Source organism: Asterias rubens, chromosome 20, assembly GCF_902459465.1.
Source record: "Asterias rubens chromosome 20, eAstRub1.3, whole genome shotgun sequence".
Lineage (NCBI taxonomy): Eukaryota > Metazoa > Echinodermata > Asteroidea > Forcipulatida > Asteriidae > Asterias > Asterias rubens.
This window is the reverse complement of record NC_047081.1, coordinates 9,048,633-9,069,883: the sequence shown is the minus strand read 5'-3', so window position 1 is coordinate 9,069,883 and position 21,251 is coordinate 9,048,633. Positions and strand designations below refer to the sequence as shown.

The following is a 21,251-nucleotide window of genomic DNA, read 5'->3' as shown; positions in this document are numbered from 1 at the left end:
TTTAAGTTTACAGCCACACGTTTATTAAACGTTTATAAACGATTACTATAAACGATGCCATTAGTTAAACGATTAAACGATAGCTATAGTAAGCACGTCTATAGGTTATTGTTCACACACACCAAGTGCAATACATTACTAATATTGGTGATGTAAACATGGAGCTTAGCTAGCTACATTCTGGCATGATCCTGTTCAGGTTATCTTAGAACTCTATTTACTGAAACAAAAACTATACTCCTGTTAGTCTTGAAGTCAAGACGGTAATTGTTAAGCGCGGTGAGTGTAGTTACAGCGCGGCGTAGCTACGGGGACGATACACACACTCTCGACCCAGTATTTGCCTCGCGCGACCTACGACTGTTGCATGTGTAACATCGCACTGTGCCTAACGACTTGTCATCAAGTCTGTACTCCTGTCAGAACATTTATACAAATATGTGTTTCTGATCGCCGTTAATTCGGATAAACTATGTCGGTAAACTTTTAGCCCCATTTTTATTTTGAGCATTTGAATTAATTATTTTCAATACTCCGAAAACTTGATTTAAGAAGGTATGAATTTTTAATTAGACAGCGGCCATTATCTCCCACCATGGAGGTAGTCCATGCTCCCACCAACCTTAACTGTTTTTCCATTGTTAACGCTATTATTTAGTTGCTTATTGTTCTGTTTCAAGTTGTAAAGCGTTGTATCCTGTGTATACAAGAGCGCTCTATAAATGCCTGCTATTATTATGATATTAACCCGATTTGTATTCAGCTTGAACAAAACTATGCCGTGATAAAAATCAACAATTTTGATATTAAACAACATCATCCTAACTCTAGCGGCACACACAATTATCCTTCTATGACTTATAGGCTATGGACATATCTAAATCGTATGATAGTACGCGATTGTAAACTGGGTACGTGTAAGACTAAATACGTATAATTCATTTAAGACGTCTAGGTACCTATCTTTGAATATTCATCAGCAACGTCACGTGTACGTAATCACTGCTTGCTGTATATATTACAACACAAACACACATCAATTTATCTATAAATACGACGAACATTAAAAGTTAATTATGAATATACAAAGATAATTCCATTATCAGATACAAAATAAATAATAATAAATATAAGAAAATAACGCAAAATGATACATTTTAGTATAATATGTACAACTCATGCATTAAAGAGAGGAAGCGAAGAAAAAAATTAAACATGAAGGCAAATAATCGATAAGTGAGCATGATCAATAATTAATTATATCGATTATCGATTATCGAAAGCCTCCGGAAGTAAGAGAGGTGTCTTCAGACTTCAAAAGTCCCATTTTCGGCGGGAAATAATAATTAATAAAAATCAGGGAAATCCCCTATGATGACACCAACTACTAACTTAAGAAACTATGCAATTGTTTACACTACAATTAATACTGAAACCTTTTCAACATTATAACGGTTTCCTGTTTTTCGCGACTTGAAATTTTACGTGATTGCGCGAGATTTTTACTCAATCCTTTGTCTGACCGTAAACTGAGCTCGATTTCGTAAAGCGTTAAGATTGATGTTAAGCGCAAATCAGTCTCAATCGCTCAGCAAACTGCAACGTCATAATACAAAACACCATGATGATACTGGCAACTCATTTTAAAGATGATTTATAGTTTGTTGTGAAATCGACCCCCAGTTTTGGTATTAACTTCATGCCACTTGTATATTATTTTAGGCATGATTATACATGGCTGGAACATTAACGATTAACACACATGTACGCTGTCTCTTATGCAGAAAACAACCTTGAGTATTGCACATCGTGATCGATACTAGGAACAATGTTAAGTTCACCACAAACCACTGACCACAAAGCAATAATTGAATAAAATCGTATGTTTCGATTAATGCCCCACAGCCAAAACCGCTAAGCAAGCTGCTTCAAGAGTCGTGCACATTCACACGTGTGCTTCCGCTGCTTTCATGTTATTTCAGGCAGCTTCTTCCGGAGTCACTGCTCAAATCCGGGTTATTTCCTTCCTCAGACTTTCCAGGACACTGACACTATTATTATCATACAGGAAAAAAGAAACCCTTACTTTTACAACACTAGTAAAATTGGTGGCGCTAGACTAAAACTATCACATGATTTTTTAAAGGTCAATATTTGGCAACTATTTAAAGGGTTTTCATCTTATACACCACAGTACTCATCAACACATATACTTTGGGCTTCCACAATCCCACGCCGTGCCTTCACGCACACATCACGCCAAGTTGAAAAGCAATAATCACACACAGATTCCATCGTGAAAATAAGAGGGCGTGTACGCAGGAAAAAAGGTTCAATTTGCAAGAATTTTGAATACATTTCTTAGTAGCAATCTCCGACCCACAGCATGACGTTGCTCTGGCTGACGTCATCGATGTCGCACTTGACCGATTTCTTGTTGCCGTCAATCAGTACCACGTGATCAGCACCGGGCGTGGCTACGTGTGACCCAAACACGCCACTGTTGACGATGTGCCGGTTGTGCTCGTTCCAGGGCCAGCTCTCGCCGCTGATTGGATGAAAGACGCCCGGGATCATCTTGACCTTACTGGTCTCCAGGTCAACGAAGAGGACGTCCGGGCGGTCACGTGACGTCACCAGGATATCGTAGGTGTGAGTGTCGGTCTTGCTGGGGAAGAATCCGACGTCGCTGACCCCAAGATTGGTGCTGACCTCAAAGAGGGTCTTGACCTTACCGGATGTTGTGACCTTCTGGATGTACACGAGACCGTGTTGGTTGTCGGCACTGATGACGTAACGACCGTCGGGAGACACGTACGGTGTCCCGCGAATGCCATCGTTAACATTCAGGACGATGTCGGTCATGTAGTCGAGGATGAGCTGCTTAGACTGCTGGAACTCGTCCTTTGCGCAGTTGACGATGACGTAACCGCCGGTCGCCAAGAAGGCCACGGATTCCGGGTAGCATTCGTACTGGGTCAAAACGATCGTGGATGAAAGAGTTGTCGTGTCCAGGTTGATCTTCGTGATCGCCATCTGATGGTTGTGGATTACGTAACCAAACTTGTAATCTCCCTGATTGACGATCTGAACTTGGGGGATGAACAGTCCCTTGATGACGTCGAAGTGGTGTCCGATGGGCGTGGTGTGGATTGGGGCATGGGTCTCACCCTGACTGGCGTACTTGATGACTTGTATAGATCGCGTGCCTTCGTCGGCATCCGTAGATCGCCAACATACGACCCATAGTGTGTCATGGTGCTCGATGTAATGAAGAGACACTGGAACGGCGTCTGTGCGGATCACCTGGGGAGCAAAAAAGAGGAGATAAAGTTTGTGTTAACTACCTCTTTAAAAATCCCTACGTCGATCACGTGTTATAGCATGCTGAGTTATTCAAAATGATATCCAGCCCACGTGGACCTCTTCCCGCCATCTTGTCTGTTAAAAAACAAGTCCCTGAAAAAGGAACAGTTAAACAAGTTTTGAGATGTGCCTCCTTTCATCATATCAAAAGATGAAGAAAAAACAATTAGACAGTACAATCTCCATTAAGTATAGGATTTTATGTTTTTCGATCTTCCGTTATGCTGTGTACAAATTGTGCCATCTACATTTAAGTCCAGGATTGGTGTCACAGGTTTGTCATCTAAACACCCGGTAAAGAGAAATCATTCAAATCAAAACGCGGGAAAAGTTTAACTCACCTCAATAATCTGTTGGGTTCTGATATCGATCATGATGATTCGATTATTCATGGGTTGTGTGACGTAGATGTACTGATTGTTAACATTGACTGCGTCACCCCATGAGCAGGCTGTGTCGCCAGAGGGCGTCATTGGACAGAGGACACCGTGGGGCTTAGGCAAGACGTGATTGGTCGGAACGTTCAGTTTGAATCCACATGAGTCTGGTTCCACGACTCGGATGCCGTTTGCGTGGAACAGGTAATAGACATGAAGGGGTCCGTGGTCCAGAGCTGTAGAATGAATCAAACAAATCAAACTCTGTCAGTTGAAAATACGTCACCCGTGACGCAATTTTGTTTTCCGTAGTATAAAATATTCATCCTCGGCAATTTTGCAGATTTGTTGTTTTGAATTCCACATGGGACTGCTCCCCTTTCCGACGACAGTGGTTACGATAGCCGGACTTGCAATCACAAGTGTGTGGGTTCAAATCCTACCAGGCTAACTTCACAATGACTAGAATATGTATTATCGGTCTCGTTACTGAATCACAATTTCCTGATTTTGTACAAGTCATTCATAATCGAAAGACATTCCAAATGTTTGTATGAGAGAGATTTGCTGTTGACAGCTTTGTGTTTACTCCCTTGAGGTTTGCTGCGTTGGACAGTTCAAACACTGCTCTCCTTTCACACCAAGTGTAATAATGTTAACAACATTTCACAACCTTGCTAAAATTAAGCATGGGACGTCAGCTAAAATTGTTGTCGTGTGAAAAGGGCTCATTGAACAAACACACGTTATTGGATGTACCTCTAGCATTCTCCTGGATGAAGACTGAAGAGACAGACTGTACGGTTCCCGCCTCGTTGTTTGCTGTGCAGATATACTTGCCGGTGTCTGGGTAGTCTAGATTCTCAATACGCACTGTGGTGTTTTGACCTAAGAGATTCCATAAAACATAAAGTTAGCTTAAAATTCATTTATTTATTTATGTACGTCAGTGGACACTATTGGCAATTGTCAAAGACTAGCCTTCACAGTTGGTGTATCTAAACATATGCATAAAATAACAAACCTGTGAAAATTTGAGCTCAATCGGTCATCGAACTTGCGAGATAATAATGAAAGAAAAAACACCCTTGTCACACGAAGTTGTGTGCATTTAGATGGTTGCTTTCGAGACCTCAAGTTCTAAATCTGAGGTCTCGAAATCAAATTCGTTGAAAATTACTTCTTTCTCGAAAACTATGGCACTTCAGATGGAGCCGTTTCTCACAATATTTTATACCATCAACTTCTACCCATTACTCGTCACCAAGAAAGGTTTTATGCTAATAATTATTTTGAGTAATTACCAATAGTGTCCATTGCCTTTAATGAGGGTGAACTCCGAATAGCGCCAAGCACTGCTTTCCATGGAGGCACTCGATGCGTGCATGATTGTTTTAGTTAAAGACATTAATAATGAACGCCAATTAAAAGTCCCCCATACGGCTGTCGATGTCACCAAACTCTTCACAGGTTAGGAATAATCTTAGGACGAGTTCAGTTCCGTATCCGAAGACGTTTAGGAAATTGTTTAACCCATCATAAGTTAGGACGGGTTACTCATCCTAAACTCGAGATAGGATTAATCCTAGCGTTTCGTGAAATCGGCTGCAGAGGACGAAAGAAAGAAAGGGTCTGAAGGCGTTACTTTCTTACTCACCTTCAAGACGTAGTCCTGGCCTTTCTACCACTGGGACTCCATTCTTACTCCATGTCTTATCTGGTTCGGGTACTCCTTGGGCGTAACACTGGATCCTGCCCACTTTACCCAAGGACTGGAACCTGGCACTCGGGCAGGTGTGAACAGTCGGGGGAACTGACGAAAGAAAAACCAAATAATTATGTTAAACCTAGGATTTCATTTCATTTCAGTTATTCTGGTTGTAAAGCCAAGGATTCTCAGAAAAGCAAACTAAGTCAGTCAGCAAAACAAAAATAAAAAAAAAAACACAGAGAAAAGACAAGGAAGGCAGTTTCAGTCTTAGATGTGGGAGGACAACCCAAGATAAATATGACAGGAAAAACCCACGGAGATCCCACAGAGGGTATTCAAAATGATTGTACTTTTTTGTTTTCCTTTCAATTGATTCAACACGATTTAAATGAATTTCAGCAAAGAACCATTGTTGCCATTTTCGTTTAAGCATGTCTTTCAATTCACAAACATAGGTGTAAAGGAGTAAACATAGAAAATTAAAAAATCTTTATCCCGATGCAAATTAACATAATTTATATCACATTAAAGTTATGGATGTGAAGCTTCGTTATAGCGACGAGTGACAAACTACGGTGTTCCCAACATGTCATCTTACCTTGAACTTGAAGGGTGTACGTTTGTTTGACGGACTTGTAGCCTTCAACATAGCACGTGTACGTCCCCATGTGCATCAGCGTCAGCTTCAGAAAGTACAGTGTCCCATCGTCGTATGTCTAGAAAATAACATAATTTTTTTTTTTAAATGGCGGCACTCAGTTCAGCCAAAATGGCCATGTCACACGAGGTAAATTTAAAGACACTGGACACTATTGGTAATTGTCAAAGACCAGTCTTCTCACTTGGTGTATCTCAACAAAAAATAACAAACCTGTGAAAATTCGAGCTGAATTGGTCGTCGAAGTTGCGCGATAATAGTGAAAGAAAAAACACCCTTGTCACACGAAGTTGTGTGCTTTCAGATGCTCGATTTCGAAACCTCAAAATCTAACTCTGGTCTCGAATTCAAATTCATGGAAAATTACTTCGTTCTCGAAAACTACGTAACTTCAGAGGGAGCCGTTTCTCACAATGTTTTATACTACCAATAGCTCCCCATTACTCGTTACCAAGTAAGGTGTTACACTATACAATTAAGGGCGAATAGTGAACTCCTCCAAATTTTGGGCAAAATATTACCCATCAAAGTTAGGCACTCTGATTGCCAAATAATTAATAATAATAATAATTGGGTAATCAATAGTTGGGTATATTTTGGTAACCAACAGTTGGGTAATTTTTTTTACCCCGTTTTCTCGGGTATTTAAAACATTATCAATAACCCACTTATTGGGCGATGATTTTATTAATGATTTAACCTTTTTCGGTGTTATCCAACAAATGGTGAATATATTTAACCCTTTGATTTACAGTTTCTTTTGTGATACGTCATACAACCAGGCGTAGAAAATATCATTTCCACGATGGCAAACGGTGGTGAGCTGTGACCTTCCAAGGCCTTGGCATCTCTCTCAAAATCGAGAGGATGCTCAGTGGTTTGTAGATATGCTATGGAAGGTTGGTTTTTAACTAAATACAGTTTGTTTCCTGTTCAGTTGTTGTACACAGTCATGACAGTTGCAGCGCAAACACACGCATACATGCCACAACCGGCGTTGCACATAATGGCATGATAAAACTGAAACTAAAAACTGAAACTAATTCAACAGTAGTGTCACTTTGTTGCTCCCTCTGCAACTGTCACGACTATGTACGACTGAATAGAAAACACAACTTCATTTAGTTAAAAACTAACCTTCAAATTTGATCTATATCTACTGGAAAACCCCGCTCGTCACAGCCACTCCGCCACTCGCCATGTTGGAAAATATCGTTATGTTTTTTTTATACCTTGCCCAACTTTTGGGCAACTCTTTGATCGTAGTGCGCATGATCGGATGATTTTGACCAACCAATGTTTATCACTTTTACCAACAATCAAATTTAATTAAAATTACCAAAAAAGTTGCCCAATAAATAAGCAAAAGTGTAACCAACAGTTATGATAAATTCAGATTACGAATTATTTGCCCAACACTTGCCCAACTTTTGTTCCACTTTAAAAAAAAAAATTGGCAAACAAAATGTTTGCCCAACAACACCAATTATTGGTGTTGTTGGGCAATTATCGACCAATAATTGTTGAAGTTACTTTGCCCAACAAATGATTTGACCAACGTTTTTGCAGTGATGCTTATAATTATTTTGAGTATTTTACCAATAGTGTCCACTGCCTTTAAAGGCAAACTACCGACATACACACTGCCATACTTCGCGGTCGTAACCAATCACGGTTTCGGTTGAACTTGCCATTGGTTGATCACTGGCAATGACCGAAACAGTTATTGGTTTACAGCAACGAAAACACACCACATAGGGCCGTGTCCGAATTGGCGACTTCGTTTACAGAGCTACGGCTAGATCGCGCGCGTCTACTATTCTTCAATACTGACAGACGCGCTGATCTAGCCGTAGCTGTAGCCGAAGTCGCCAATTCGGACACGGCCTAATATTCCATCAATGTTTGTTTTTTGGAGATAACTTAATACCTTCATTCCATCCAATAGTGGGATATCAACGAGATCCACTCCATTGCGTTGCCAGATAACATGTGATTTATCTTCTACGTCGATACCACAGACCAAGACGATGTTATCCCCAGCATTGGCCACCTTAAGCATCTGGCGAAGATTCTCAGCAATGGTTACCGTCTGAACATCTAGAATATTGACCAAAAGTAAAGAGAGTTATCAAAATAGTAGAGACGACTTGTTCGGTAAGGCACGAGTCATAAATTTTCAGAAATTCTGAACATCTAGAATATTGAACAAAAGTAAAGAGAGTTATCAAAATAGTAGAGACGACTTGTTCGGTAAGGCACGAATCATCACTTTATTTTTTCAGAAATAGTTGTCAGTGAAGTTGATCACCACGTTTTGGGATTTTTTATTTTTTTTTGTTGACTGTTTGCTTGTGCATTTGATCTTCCCGACAAAAAAAGAACTCAGCAAAGCTTACAGAAAGGGTTTACACATGCCAAGCTGGAAAAACCCGACCCGTTTTACACGTCAGTCTATGAATGCTCAAATCAAGAAAATGTGATTCAATTCAAGACCTTATTACTAAATTTTAATCATTGTGAAATAGGCGGTTAGCCTGGTCGGATTCGATCGAGCCCATACCTTTGCTAGTGCAAGTTCTGCAATATTAGTTTAAAACTTCTTGACCGATTGTTCTTGGTTATTGTATGTAATTCCCGCCTCCACTGTCTTGCCTCGTATCAACATTCTCACTACTCTTCTTTTGGCAGTGTTCTTTTTTGTTAACGTATATACTTAGTTGAAAGACGAATTAATGTCCGCCCGCAACACAAATCATACAAAGATCTGCCGTCAATTTCTCCAAACACTTATCACCTTAGGATTAACCTTGGAATTTTAGGACGAGTTAAAGACAGTGTACACTATTGGTAATTGTCAAAGATAAGTCTTCACAGTTGGTGTATCTCAACATATGCATAAAATAACAAACCTGCGAAAAGTTGAGCTCAATCGGTCGTCAAAGTCGCGAGATAATAATGAAAGAAAAAACACCATTGTCACACAAAGTCGTGTGCTTTCTGATTTCGAGACCTCAAATTCTAAACTTGATGTCTCGAAATCAAACTCGCGGAAAATTACTTCTTTCTCGAAAACTACGTCACTTCAGAGGGAGCCGTTTCTCACAATGTTTTATACTATCAACCTCTCCCCATTACTTACAATCAAGAAAGGTTTTATGATGATAATTATTTTGAGTAATTACCAATAGTGTCCACTGTCTTTAAGTTCCGTATATCCGAAGACGTATAGGCCGCATTGAACCTATCTTAAGTTAGGACGGGTTACTCGTCCCATGGAGGAAGGAAGAGAAGGAGCTCGAACGAAGGGGGACTTCAAAAGTCGAACCCGTGGTATGGTACCGCAACCGTTTAACGACACCTCGTAATCACCCACATACCTTACACAGACAATGGGCGACCTGGCGTACGTGAGTTTGCGCGTGCGCACTTGGTTCTTCACTCAACTATGGTGTCGTATGTCGTATGGATATAATACAGAAAAACAACTTTTTTGCGACCTGATAAAAATTGTGTACACTTGTGCTCACCAAATCGAAAAACACAATTGAATACCAACCACCCTCGTGTGCTAATACCCAAATTTTGAACCACCGCTAGTGACCGGAAAGTCACAAAAAAATGTAAAAATATACCATGATGTTTCCGTGAAACACCACAAACGGTATATGAAAACGTGTATATTCACAATTCTTGTCTCCAATGATTCAACTTTACACGCAGGCAAGAGCGCACACTGGCGGTACCACACGTTCTGTACAAAGAGATTTAATCCTACTCGTTAATCGGCCGTCCAGCTGGAGGTATCCTATCTTTTTCCACATGCCAGACAGGGGCATTGTCAGAGTATTCTGTTGTTACTCTGCGGTTTTGCGGGTCGTTCGAGCTCCTTCTCTTCCTTCCTCCATGCTCGTCCTAACTCGATATAGGATTAATCCTAGCGTTTCGTGAAATCGGCTGCAGGATCACTCGATCCAAATTGGTAGACTTCTGAAACAGCCTCCCAAACAGTCGGTGTAGCGCCCTCTACCGGTGACAAAGAACAATACAAAAGATCGCCAACCGAGACTACATACTCACCGAATGCGTCATACATCTCATAAGGATCCAGCTTCTGGTCGGCGTTTTTGTCGAAGAAGCTCAAGATGTCCAAGAGAGAGCACTTAGCGGAGAGCCCACTGACGTTATCTCGCGCAATCACGGAGGAAATCTCGTCCCTCGTGAGGAGACTGTCACGTGTTGTATCGAAGTGGTTCGTCATCAAACTCACCAGGAATTTCTTGTCCACTTAAAGAAGAAATTTATTTAGTTTATTTATTTTAGCTATTTGAAAAATACAACTATTTTAACAAGAAGAGGCCGTCCAGGGAAAGGGAACAGTAAAACAAAAAAACTGTCATAAAAAAATGATGCACCCTCCCAGGTCTGGTTCATAAAATACAGGTAAAATTCATTAAAAAAAATACTAGTCACAATGTTTAATATGGCCTTAGCTTGGAGGAAACTTTTATCACTTTAGTAATGAAACATACAGGATTGGCAAGAAAAAAAGAAAATGAAAAAACCATATATAATTCTAGTCTGAAAGCTTCCGGATTATGAAGTTGATACTGGAAATAAATTAATGCGAAATATTTCTCTCTGAAATTAAGTCATAATTCCAGAAAACTGTATCGATTATTGGATTACTCGATACTGACGACTTACATTCGGGTTGTGATGAATCGTCGGTTGGGTTGTTGAACTGGATCCGGTAATGATCAAGAATGTTCGATTTAAAATCGATAAGATCGTCAGGTGAGCAATTCGATACAGTCGGTTCTTCTGAAATAAAAATCGAATTATTTATTATTTAGTTTTGCAGATTAAAGGTATAAATTGGTTGTGTCAACATATGCAAAACTATACACACAGAAAGACAGTACTGTACAACAAATGTCACATATTGTGTCAGCGGAATACAAACTTGCTGAGAAAACCTTTAAAACAAATTCTTTTTTTTTTCAAAAGAATGTCGAATCGATCCTTATTAGCGAAGATATTTCATACTTCAACATTTGAGACTATATCTAGCAATGGTGAGAGAAGCACTACAGTCGTATAAACTATTTTGAGAAAGGATGAATTGAAAAATATGAAGAAAACAAATGTTAGAAATATATTTTAAAAACAATTAATTACAAACCTTCGACAATTGGCTCATCAGTCTCTTCCTTCGAATCATCTTCAACATCCTCCGGTTTCTCCTCATGAACCTCCGGTGTCTCCTCCTCTATTTCCGGTTCCTCCTCCTCCACAATCTGCTCATCCTCCTCCTCATCTACTTCCGGGTTCACCTCATCTACTTCCGGGTCTTTCTCGACCACCGGTGCCGATGATTTGACCTCGTGCTCTACTTCCGGTTTCTCCTCGTACACTTCCGGTTGACCTCCGATGAGTTCCTGTGTCGGCTTGACGCACAGTGTGTCTCTCACCACGGCTATGTGCTTCTTGTGGATGCACGCTGCACGGTGGAGCTCGCAGTGGTTGTCGTAGACAACCCCGTCTGAGCCGCAGACAGGGCGTTGATGCGGTTTGCATTCCCTCATGCATATGCAAAATGGGTCGCCAAGGCTGGAGTTAAAGGTGCACTCGCTTCCCTTTGGGCACACCATGTAGGTGCAAGGAGTAACTGCAAAATAAAAAGAGCTTATTATAAAAAAGTACATCGTAGTTGATGGGGTTTGCATTCCCTCATGTATATGCAAATCGGGTCGCCAAGGATGGATATTAAAGGCGCACTCGCTTCCCTTTGGGCACACCATGTAGGTGCAAGGAGTAACTGCAAAATAAAAAGAGCTAATTATAAACAGAAGAACATCGTACTTGATGGGGTTTGCATTCCCCATGTATATGCAAATCGGGTCGCCAAGGATGGATATTAAAGGCGCACTCGCTTCCCTTTGGGCACACCATGTAGGTGCAAGGAGTAACTGTAAAAACCTCATAGTTCTTAGAAAATCATCAACCAAAAAAGCACATCACATGTACAATTTGTGACTGGTATCTTGCTCATTATTGCTTAAGGATTGTTAAGCAATATTTTCTGCTTAAATAGCTCCATAAAATTGGGCCCACATTGTCCTCATGGTGTTACCGCAAACTAAGTATACACCGTAGGATTTCACCATAGAGCTATGACCCACCTAGCTCTATGATTTCACACAAGTGATGAACAAAAAAACGTGGTCTAACATTACATTTTTCTCCCCCTAGTGGCTTTTACAGTACACATCGAAAAAAAAAAATCTGTTCTCAAACTTCTCCCTTTTCTTTCACTTCTCCTTACAACCCATTATCGAAATTATCGCCCACAGCACTATGAAGGGAAAACAAAACCCGATATATTATTTGTTTTTAATGTCTCGGAGATTATTAAAACAAGAAAGTGATATATATTATTTGGCCTTTCGGGAGTAGACAAGTGCCGTTGGTGCGGTAATCAAGCATGACTGTTCGATCGTACAAGCATGGAGGAAGTACAAGGTAAAAAGAGAAGAAGACAAAAATAAAGGGGATGAGTTTTATTGACATGGAGTGTTCTGTATCTGTTGGAATGTTAGCTCGAAGATCTCTTACTCTACGCACAGGATGCAAATGGAGATGGAAATGCTCTTTAAATTAACATTTAGTTGTTGATTTTGAGGAGGGAGGTGGAGTGTTTGATGTGACAGTGAAGTCCTCCTCGTCCCCAGGGTTGTGACGCCCTGGGTATCGCTTTTCATTTCAGGGGTGTTGCATAGACTTGATTCAAGTCCCGTTCTTGTGCTAGAGGTCCCTAAAGTGTATCCGCCGTCATTATGTATTATGTGGTCTCGGCACAGGTTGGGGGAGTTTTCTGACGTAAGGTATAGGCGATGGGACTGAGAATAACAGAGACTCTCACGGGATCGGGCCTTGAGTAAAGTCTATTCAGGGTGTTGCAGAGAGCTGTAGACGTGTGTGTGTTCCTTGCAGTGTTTCGGTGCTGTAATCAACACGCTTGGTGTGAAAAAGGGGCCCTTCCAAACGGACATAAGAATACATTTTAAAGGCAGTGGACACTATTGGTAATTGTCAAAGACTATAGCCTTCACAGTTGGTGTATCTCAACATATGCATAAAATAACAAACCTGTCAAAATTTGAGCTCAATTGGGCATCGAACTTGGGAGATAACACTGAAAGAATAAAACACGGCCATGTCCCACGAAGTTGTGTGCGTTTAGATGGTTGATTTCGAGACCTCAAGTTCTAAACTTGAGGTCTCGAAATCAAATTCGTGGAAAATTACTTCTTTCTCGAAAAGGTTTTATGCTAATAATTAATTTGAGTAATTACCAATAGTGTCCACTGCCTTTAAGCATATTTTGCAATTTTAAAAGGGTATGTGGTTATTTAGATTTGTTAAATTTCTATGTATTTGTTAAATTTCTATGGACTGTTTAATTCGCACAATTGTTTTTTTTCCAACAAGAGTGTGGAATAAACGTTTATTGAATTGAATTGAATTTTGACTCAACAACTTTCATCAACTTGATGTACTGATCTATCAGTATTTGCAGTTCATAAAAAAATAATAATAATAATTTATATAATAATTTATTTTTAATTTAGCGTCTTACATAAAAAAAAATCTCAAAACGCTGTACAGTATTTTACATATTATAAACATTAAGCTAAAAAGAGTAAGCACAACACAGCAAAATTACATTGAACAATAAGAACGACAAAAACAAACAATGACAAACACCAATACGCGACAATCAACAATATAACACCACAGAAAAGGCAATGAAAAAGTCAAAGATAATATCTTTTAAAAAGAAATGTTTATACTGTGTATATTACCGAAGTTGAATAAATGGAGTCTAAAAATAAAAGCTCCACTAAAAAGGGGGAACAACTAAATAACTAAATAACTACATAACTAAATAATTAAGTTGAGTATCTTATTAGTGTGTTTTATTTGATGTATGCTTTTGCTTAATATTTTTGAAAAGTAGCATATTCCACATTAAGAACAAAAAAATACAAAATTACTAAACATAACTAAACAACTGAACAGCTAAAGAAAATAGTTGACTAACTGAACTGCATTAATAAATAACTAAATAACTATATTAATAAATAACTAAATAACTATAGCAACTAAGCAACTGCATAACTAAATATCTACAACACTAAATAAATAAATAAACAACAAACCAACTGTTTTTAATGAATTAATAAATATTAAATAAATAAATAAATAAATAAATAAATACGCATAACTTCAACCAGTATAATAATTATATTGCATACGTTATGAAGCACTAATGATATTATGTACAGTAACTGTCAACACTACCATTGGGGGATTTAGAAATAATAAGCTCAATTCACATGGTTGGATTTCTATGCATATAAGATCAATATTACCATGCATGGCGTGAGCCATGTATGTTCAAATTAGCTTATAGGCCAGTATGCGCTCTGCTGGTGACTGTATAGAAAGAGGGGGGGGGGGGGGGGGTAAACTTGATTCAAGTCCAGGGGCCAATTTCATAGAGCTGGAGTGGAGTCTTGGCCGGTAATCTGATTTTACTAAACAAGTATTTTTTTTGCTTAAGCAAAATTTTGTGCTTAAGCAGCTCTACGAAATTGGGCCCCTGTCTCGTGCGAGAGGTCCCTAAGCATATCCGCCGTCAAAATGTGTAACTTTTTGTTGTGTTTTAAATATCCCAGGCATTGTTCTGAAAACAAACTACGTTTGTATTTACTCACATCCCTGGGGGACTCCACCCTACAAGCTTGCTTTTGGGAGTCCTCCACCACTTAATCAATTGTGTATCTTAACTACTCTATGTTATATCTTGTCATCTGAAATGATTGAGTGGGAAAAAAAACTGAACTGAAAAAAAAAAAAAAAAAAAAATGTAGCTATAGACCTTTGTCATGATGCCTCCATTTTGGTCATGTTCCTCATATCAATTAACAATAATAAATGCTAATAATCATTTTGCAAATAGGAACCAGACTATTTTGTTTATCCAGCCTCGGTCTGATGACATTGATATCAATGAGAGAAATTCAAGATGGCTGCGCCATGATAAAGGTCTCTTGAGGCACAGGTTTGGGGGAGTGATGATAGACGATGGGACAGAATAAAAGGGATTGGGACTTGAGTCAAGTCTAGGGTGAGGGGGTTGATCAGAGGACGATGTTGAAGGAATAAGCAGCCTTGTTGTAAAGACCTGTCACCATCTTGGTCATGTTCCCTGTTTCCAACATTAATGAATGCTAACATTCATTGCGCAAACATGGCACCTGACTATTATTTCACCCAGCCTCGGTCTGGTTACAATGAGTTGGAATGGACTAAAATCAAGATGGCCACACCGTGATAAAGGTCTATAGAACGAACCATTGACAATGTGGACTAGAGAGGAAGGGGCGGGGGAGAAGTGGGGGGCTGAGAAGGCGATGTTTCAAGGATCCATTGAGCCTCTTCGGTATGTTGATAAGAGTAGACATAGATGACTCGTTGATGAAAACTCTCCAGGATTTAGCTATGTCTGCCGTGAGTCATTCATCTTCACTGGAATTAAAGGGTTCAGGTACGTTTTGTATACGACACAAAACACAGACGTCCACAGATTTACATTAAATTTATACACGGTTTAAAGATAACGATGGTAGAAAGCCTCCCTTAAAATATTGCTTTCTGAGGTACTTTTTGAGAAATGAGTAAAACAATTTCACGAAAATATTGTTCGTCTCGGTGAGAATATTTTTTTTACCTACGGTAAAACATCAACACTAATATCTTTTCATAATAATGAAGAAAAAAACAAGTGTTCTTGAAAATAACATAAGACCCGTGCATCACTTTATAACATGTCACCACGCTCTGATGAAAGCAACATCTTTTCACAGCTTATCTGAAGAAAGACAAAAGAATCTCAGAAAGATCGATATTTGACATTTAGAGTGGAATGCCGGGTGTTGTCATCCACAATGAAATTGTCTTCTTTTTTAGTCATCTCAATGAAAGAGAGAGAGAGACAGCTTCTTAGACCGATGAGTAAGGAATAGAAACAAAATGAATCAGCATCTTATTGTTTGTCATCCTGATTCCTGACGTATGTAAAATCAACAAAGACTGACCTAAACCCAAGCAGCATGTATTTCAGAATTCTCCAAGTCAAAATTTAAAGCTTAATGGCACTGAACACTTTTGGTAATTATTCGAAATAATTGTTAGCATAAAAACTTCTTTGATAAACGAGCAATGGAGAGCTGTTTATAGTTTAAAACATTGTGAGAAACGGCTCCCTCTGAAGTAACGTAGTTTTTGAGAAGGAAGTAATTCTCGCTTTACATTATTTTGAATTGAATAAGAGACCTCAGCCGAGGTCTCGAATTCAAGGCACAACTTGTGTGCTACAAGGGTGTTTTTTCACTTGGTGTATCCCATCGTATGCATAAAGTAACAAACCATGGGAAAATTTTGACTTAATTGGTCATCGAAATTGCAGGAGATAAAAACAAACCTAAAAAAACATAATTTGCACATACTTTCGGATGCCTATAACAAACTTCAGGCCTAAAGCCTTTTAATATTTTAGTGAGAAATTACCTCTTTCTCAAAACTACGATACTTCAGAGGGAGCCGTTTCTCATAATTGTTTTTTTACTATCCGCAGCTCCCCATTGCTCGTTACCGAGTCATTTTTTATTCTAACATTTATTTTTGAGTAGCTACCAATAGTGTCAAGTGCTTTTAAACACGTCTTGAATCACTTTGTATAATAATATAGGCAAATTTGTTCTGTCATTCCTCACTAGTGAAGGACTTGGGAGCAAAACAAATAAGCGCCTTTATATTTGCTTTTAAAACATACGTACATCATACTCGTTGAAAAAATCATAAGGAAACCATAGCAACGAGATGGTTTTTTCATCTTATTAGTTTCTGAAGAGGTACTCTGTAAGGTTGTGTTTGCTTTGGCTGTCAAAGGGGATCCCTTCTTGATTTCACTTTGAAAGCGTTTTCATCAAAGTGCTCCTTGGCCATGCAAATAATATGCCAACCTCCTATTCATAAACAATCAGGTATAGTCGCAGACTGACTTAATTTGTTCGTGTATTATGGTCGCGGGAATGAATCATGGCAGTCATAATTGGAACCGAGGTGAGACAGCCAACTATGGTGGCCCTAAAGGGACATCGAACAATGCATTTACGTAAATATTTGCAATTTGGGGGCTCAACTCGTGGGTATTTATGTTAATATATACTCATGATTTGTACTCTCAATCACACATATTTTCGTGAATATAGACCTTATCGCAAATAATCAGTCTGTGCGCTGTAGGCGTTGAATGTTTGCTGCATGCTGGTATAGCTATTATAGCGATCCCTATCTAGACCAGCATGCATCTCATTAACATTTTGCACAATAGGTATTTTCGAAAAGGTCCACGTGTGGCTTGGGATGAAGCCAAATACATGATTAGTTACATAAAATAATGTTCACAAAAATATTATACATGTTTGAATGTCCCAGGGCGACCATATAGGCCACTGGTTATTATGTTCGTCAGTTACAGAATGTTATGTATGTGAGGTTCAGTCAGTACATGTCTTCTGTCAAAAACAAAAATCCAAATGAGTCTGGCTTCCAGAAACACAGCCCGTAGCGTCTTAAGGGATTATAGGTCTAGGTATTACCTCATAAAACTATCATTATGGATGGAGGAGGCTACAGTTACGCTGCTTCAAATTGGGCGCGGTATTGCGCGAAAGTGGGCGATTAAGGGCGGTGAGACGTACACTGGTGAGCCGATTGGAAAGTAGACTAAACACGAACTCGTTGTTTTTATCTTGATGTATTTTACAAAATGTTTTTACGAAATGATTGTATTCCGTCTTTGTGTCGTGATGTCTCGAAGTGTTAACCGTTGGCATTATATTAATTGCTTATACACATCGGGATCACGTAGTGAACGAATTAATTCAGCATTCATTGGTTAATCTGATAGACATTCCTGTCCCTGTTAGTGATGCTCTTTCCTCCGCGTCAGTACTAATAATAAAAACTCACAATCTGTGTTATAGGAACACGTTGCCTTGGATCGGTCGAGTTGGTCTATAAAAAGCGTTTGTAACTGTTTTTTATAAAATGCATATGGGTAGAAAGATGTTGTAAATGTAGAATACAATGATCCACATAAACATGCCTCGAAATTGCACGGTTTTCCTTTTACCTTGTCGACTACACGGTCGGCCATTTATGGGAGTCAAATTTTTGACTCCCATAAATGGCCGACCGTGTTAGTTCACGCAGTAAAAGGAAAACCACGCAATTTCGAGGCAAACTTGTGTGGATCATTGTATTCTACTTTTAAAACATCTTTCCAACCATATGCATTTTATAAAAAACGGTTACAAACGCTCAGCTATAGACCAACTCGTCCGATCCAGGGCAACGTGTTCCTTTAAAAGCAAGGTATGCATTTGGTAATTACTCCCCCAAAAAAGTCGCCGCCCAAAACAAAAAGAGTCGCCGCTAAAAAAAAAAGGGGGGGGGGCGCCGCGTGGAAAAAAGCCGCCTAGTAGGTGTCCTTTATAAAATACCATAAGGGAGCTGTTGATTTTATGTGAGAAACAACCCCTTTAAAGTAATGTACTTTTCGAGAAAGAAGTAATTTGTTTACCCACAAATTTGAAATCGATGAGAAAGGTGGCATGCATGATGCGCCATTCTCAAGAAATGGAATCATAGGGGTGGCTCCTTCAAGAAGTAATTTGTTTACCTACAAATTTGAATCGACGAGAAAGGTGGCATGCATGACGCGCCATTCTCAAGAAATTGAATCATAGGGGTGGTTTCTTCTTCAATTCTCTTGCAACTTCAATGACCAATTGAGCCCAAATTTCCATAGATTGATAATTACTTGGGATACACCAAGTGGGGTCTGCAACTTACCCAAAGTATACCCTGCCTTTAAAGGGTCTGTATACGTGTAACATTAAAGCATTACGTCGTAAGAAGTGCAGCAGCTTGTGGTAATATAATGCATTTTGAGAAACATTTCGTTTGAAAGAACTTCTGTTATGAAAAAAAAAAATTATGTGAATTATGTGTAAGGGATTATTTATTTACTGCATGAACATAATCGCTCTGGAGTTCAGTTGACATTTAAAAAATGCGACATACACCCCTTTATTTTTATAAGATTACAACATCGAACTGTTCCAAAAACTACAGGTATACGATCTGTTATGGACGGTTTGGCCTCCTCAGCCATCCCGCCCAAGGGATCGAACTTATCAATTAAACACAACTTAAACGTTCTTCTTCTTGAAAACGTAGACCCACAACAGGATGTTTTATGTAAACACAACTCAAATGAAATACTAGAAAATATACTTGATAAATAATATACGAATAATGCACCGTCGTCTCGGTGGCGCACCTGGGAAGGATACAGACCACGAGTCGACGTTGGGTGTGCCTTAAATACTTAACTATTACATAACATCCACCATGGGGGCATGTTAACCTTTATGGAAAAGCCAGGTGTACATAATCACCATGACCAGTGGGCGTGAACTAAACATAAATGTGGGCCGGGGTGAACGTCATCACAGATCCTTTCTATTGTGCGTACAATCGCTTCCACCGTAGAGCAAGGGCAGTCTCCATAACATGTTTCCACAAACCTCTCGAACCGTATTTTAATTTCAGCAATTTCCATGTCATGCAGCTGACATCCCTTCTTTGCATGGCAGTATCGATCGACAGGTAGCATGACTAAAGAAAGGTGCGACTTAATCTCTTCCATATCTTCAAGGAAAAAATCTTTATCTTCGACTGTTGCATCTCGACTAGGTACAGTACCAATATGTACGTATTGTGGAGCAGCGACGAAGCTAGAGCAACATTTTAGGGGCACAAGGGGGTGCAATATTTTTTTTTTCTAGAGGGGCACTTCTGGCCTAGTTTCCGTTTGCCCTTTTCTGAAACACAAGCTCCTTTCAGCGCTTTTGCCATGCTGTTTACTATTTGTTTTTAAAGATTATCTAACGTGAGTGTCGAAAAAAAAGTGTTTGCTTGTAAAAGGAAAGATAATTTTTTTTTAACATTGAAATTATATCGCAATAATCATTGTTATTTTTTAAGCTTAATTCAAGCATGCAACTTTGTTTAGCAAAATGTATGCCATCTTTCAATCAGGCAAAGTCGTAAGGAAATATGTTGACCGATAAAAATGGACGTTCCGGAAGAGACAAACGGGCATTTTTTACCTGTAAATATTTATGTGTTTCTTTCTTCTGTCATTTTAATTGACTCCGGTAAATTTACTTGAATCAATTCAATTTGCATAATGGAAGTAAATTTCGAATTAAATTGAATTGATTTTCGAAATACACTTATCCCTTGACCCACCCACCCACAATTTCGTAAAAAAGGGAACACTCCCATTATATGTCTGCGGGATTTGAACTCATGTTTTAAATTCCCATAAACTTTGCAAATCAATGAGTCAAAATACTTCTGTAGAAATTATTTATTTTTTAAATGTCTGAATTTTTTAATGATATGAATTTAAGAACGCAGGTCAAGCGCAGCTCACGACCAGACAGCACGTAGTTCTTTTACATTATGCCGAACACGGATAATCTGGGAATATTTATAGCTAGAAGGCGTTCCATAATTCTGTTTATCTGACGGTCTCGAAATGCCATCTCGAGCAGGCTCTTCCCTCCAAACAAGGAGGCAAGAAAACATCTCCTTATATCTGGTTGGATCGTCTTGGATTTAAAAGCACCCAGACACTGATTTTCTTTTAAGATAACGCACTTCAGAAAAATCCCAAGGCAGTGTAAAGAAGATGTTTTCACCTGAAGACATTATAAAGTGTTTTAAAAACGAAGACTTGTAGTTTTTTCCCACTCACAATAAAACTCTATGAAATGAGTACATTTACAAACATGAGTTGGCCTTTAAAATTCCTCTTTTGGAAAACCAGAATAAAAAATTAAATAAATATATCTTACCTCCTTCTTCTGCGTCCCCTTCGCCATGATGACGCCTCTGTTGGAAACAAATGACACATGGAGTTTGAAACATT

At 39.0% G+C, this 21,251-nt stretch overlaps 1 protein-coding gene across 2 annotated transcripts in view; it reads right to left on the bottom strand.

Moving 5' to 3' along the window:
* The window catches only part of LOC117303927 (follistatin-related protein 5-like), a 33,828-nt gene continuing 12,577 nt past the window's right edge, over positions 1 to 21,251 (bottom strand). The window contains exons 3-12 of one of the 2 annotated variants that reach the window (XM_033788390.1): positions 21,178 to 21,214; positions 11,298 to 11,783; positions 10,820 to 10,936; positions 10,193 to 10,399; positions 8,043 to 8,212; positions 6,053 to 6,170; positions 5,401 to 5,556; positions 4,503 to 4,631; positions 3,708 to 3,979; positions 1 to 3,306 (exon numbers count right to left, since the gene is read on the bottom strand). In XM_033788390.1, the coding sequence (XP_033644281.1) occupies positions 2,362 to 3,306; positions 3,708 to 3,979; positions 4,503 to 4,631; positions 5,401 to 5,556; positions 6,053 to 6,170; positions 8,043 to 8,212; positions 10,193 to 10,399; positions 10,820 to 10,936; positions 11,298 to 11,783; positions 21,178 to 21,214 (2,637 nt within the window). In that variant the 3' untranslated portion in view covers positions 1 to 2,361. The remainder of the gene's footprint in view (positions 3,307 to 3,707; positions 3,980 to 4,502; positions 4,632 to 5,400; positions 5,557 to 6,052; positions 6,171 to 8,042; positions 8,213 to 10,192; positions 10,400 to 10,819; positions 10,937 to 11,297; positions 11,784 to 21,177; positions 21,215 to 21,251) is intronic. The other variant, XM_033788392.1, reaches the window with a different exon arrangement.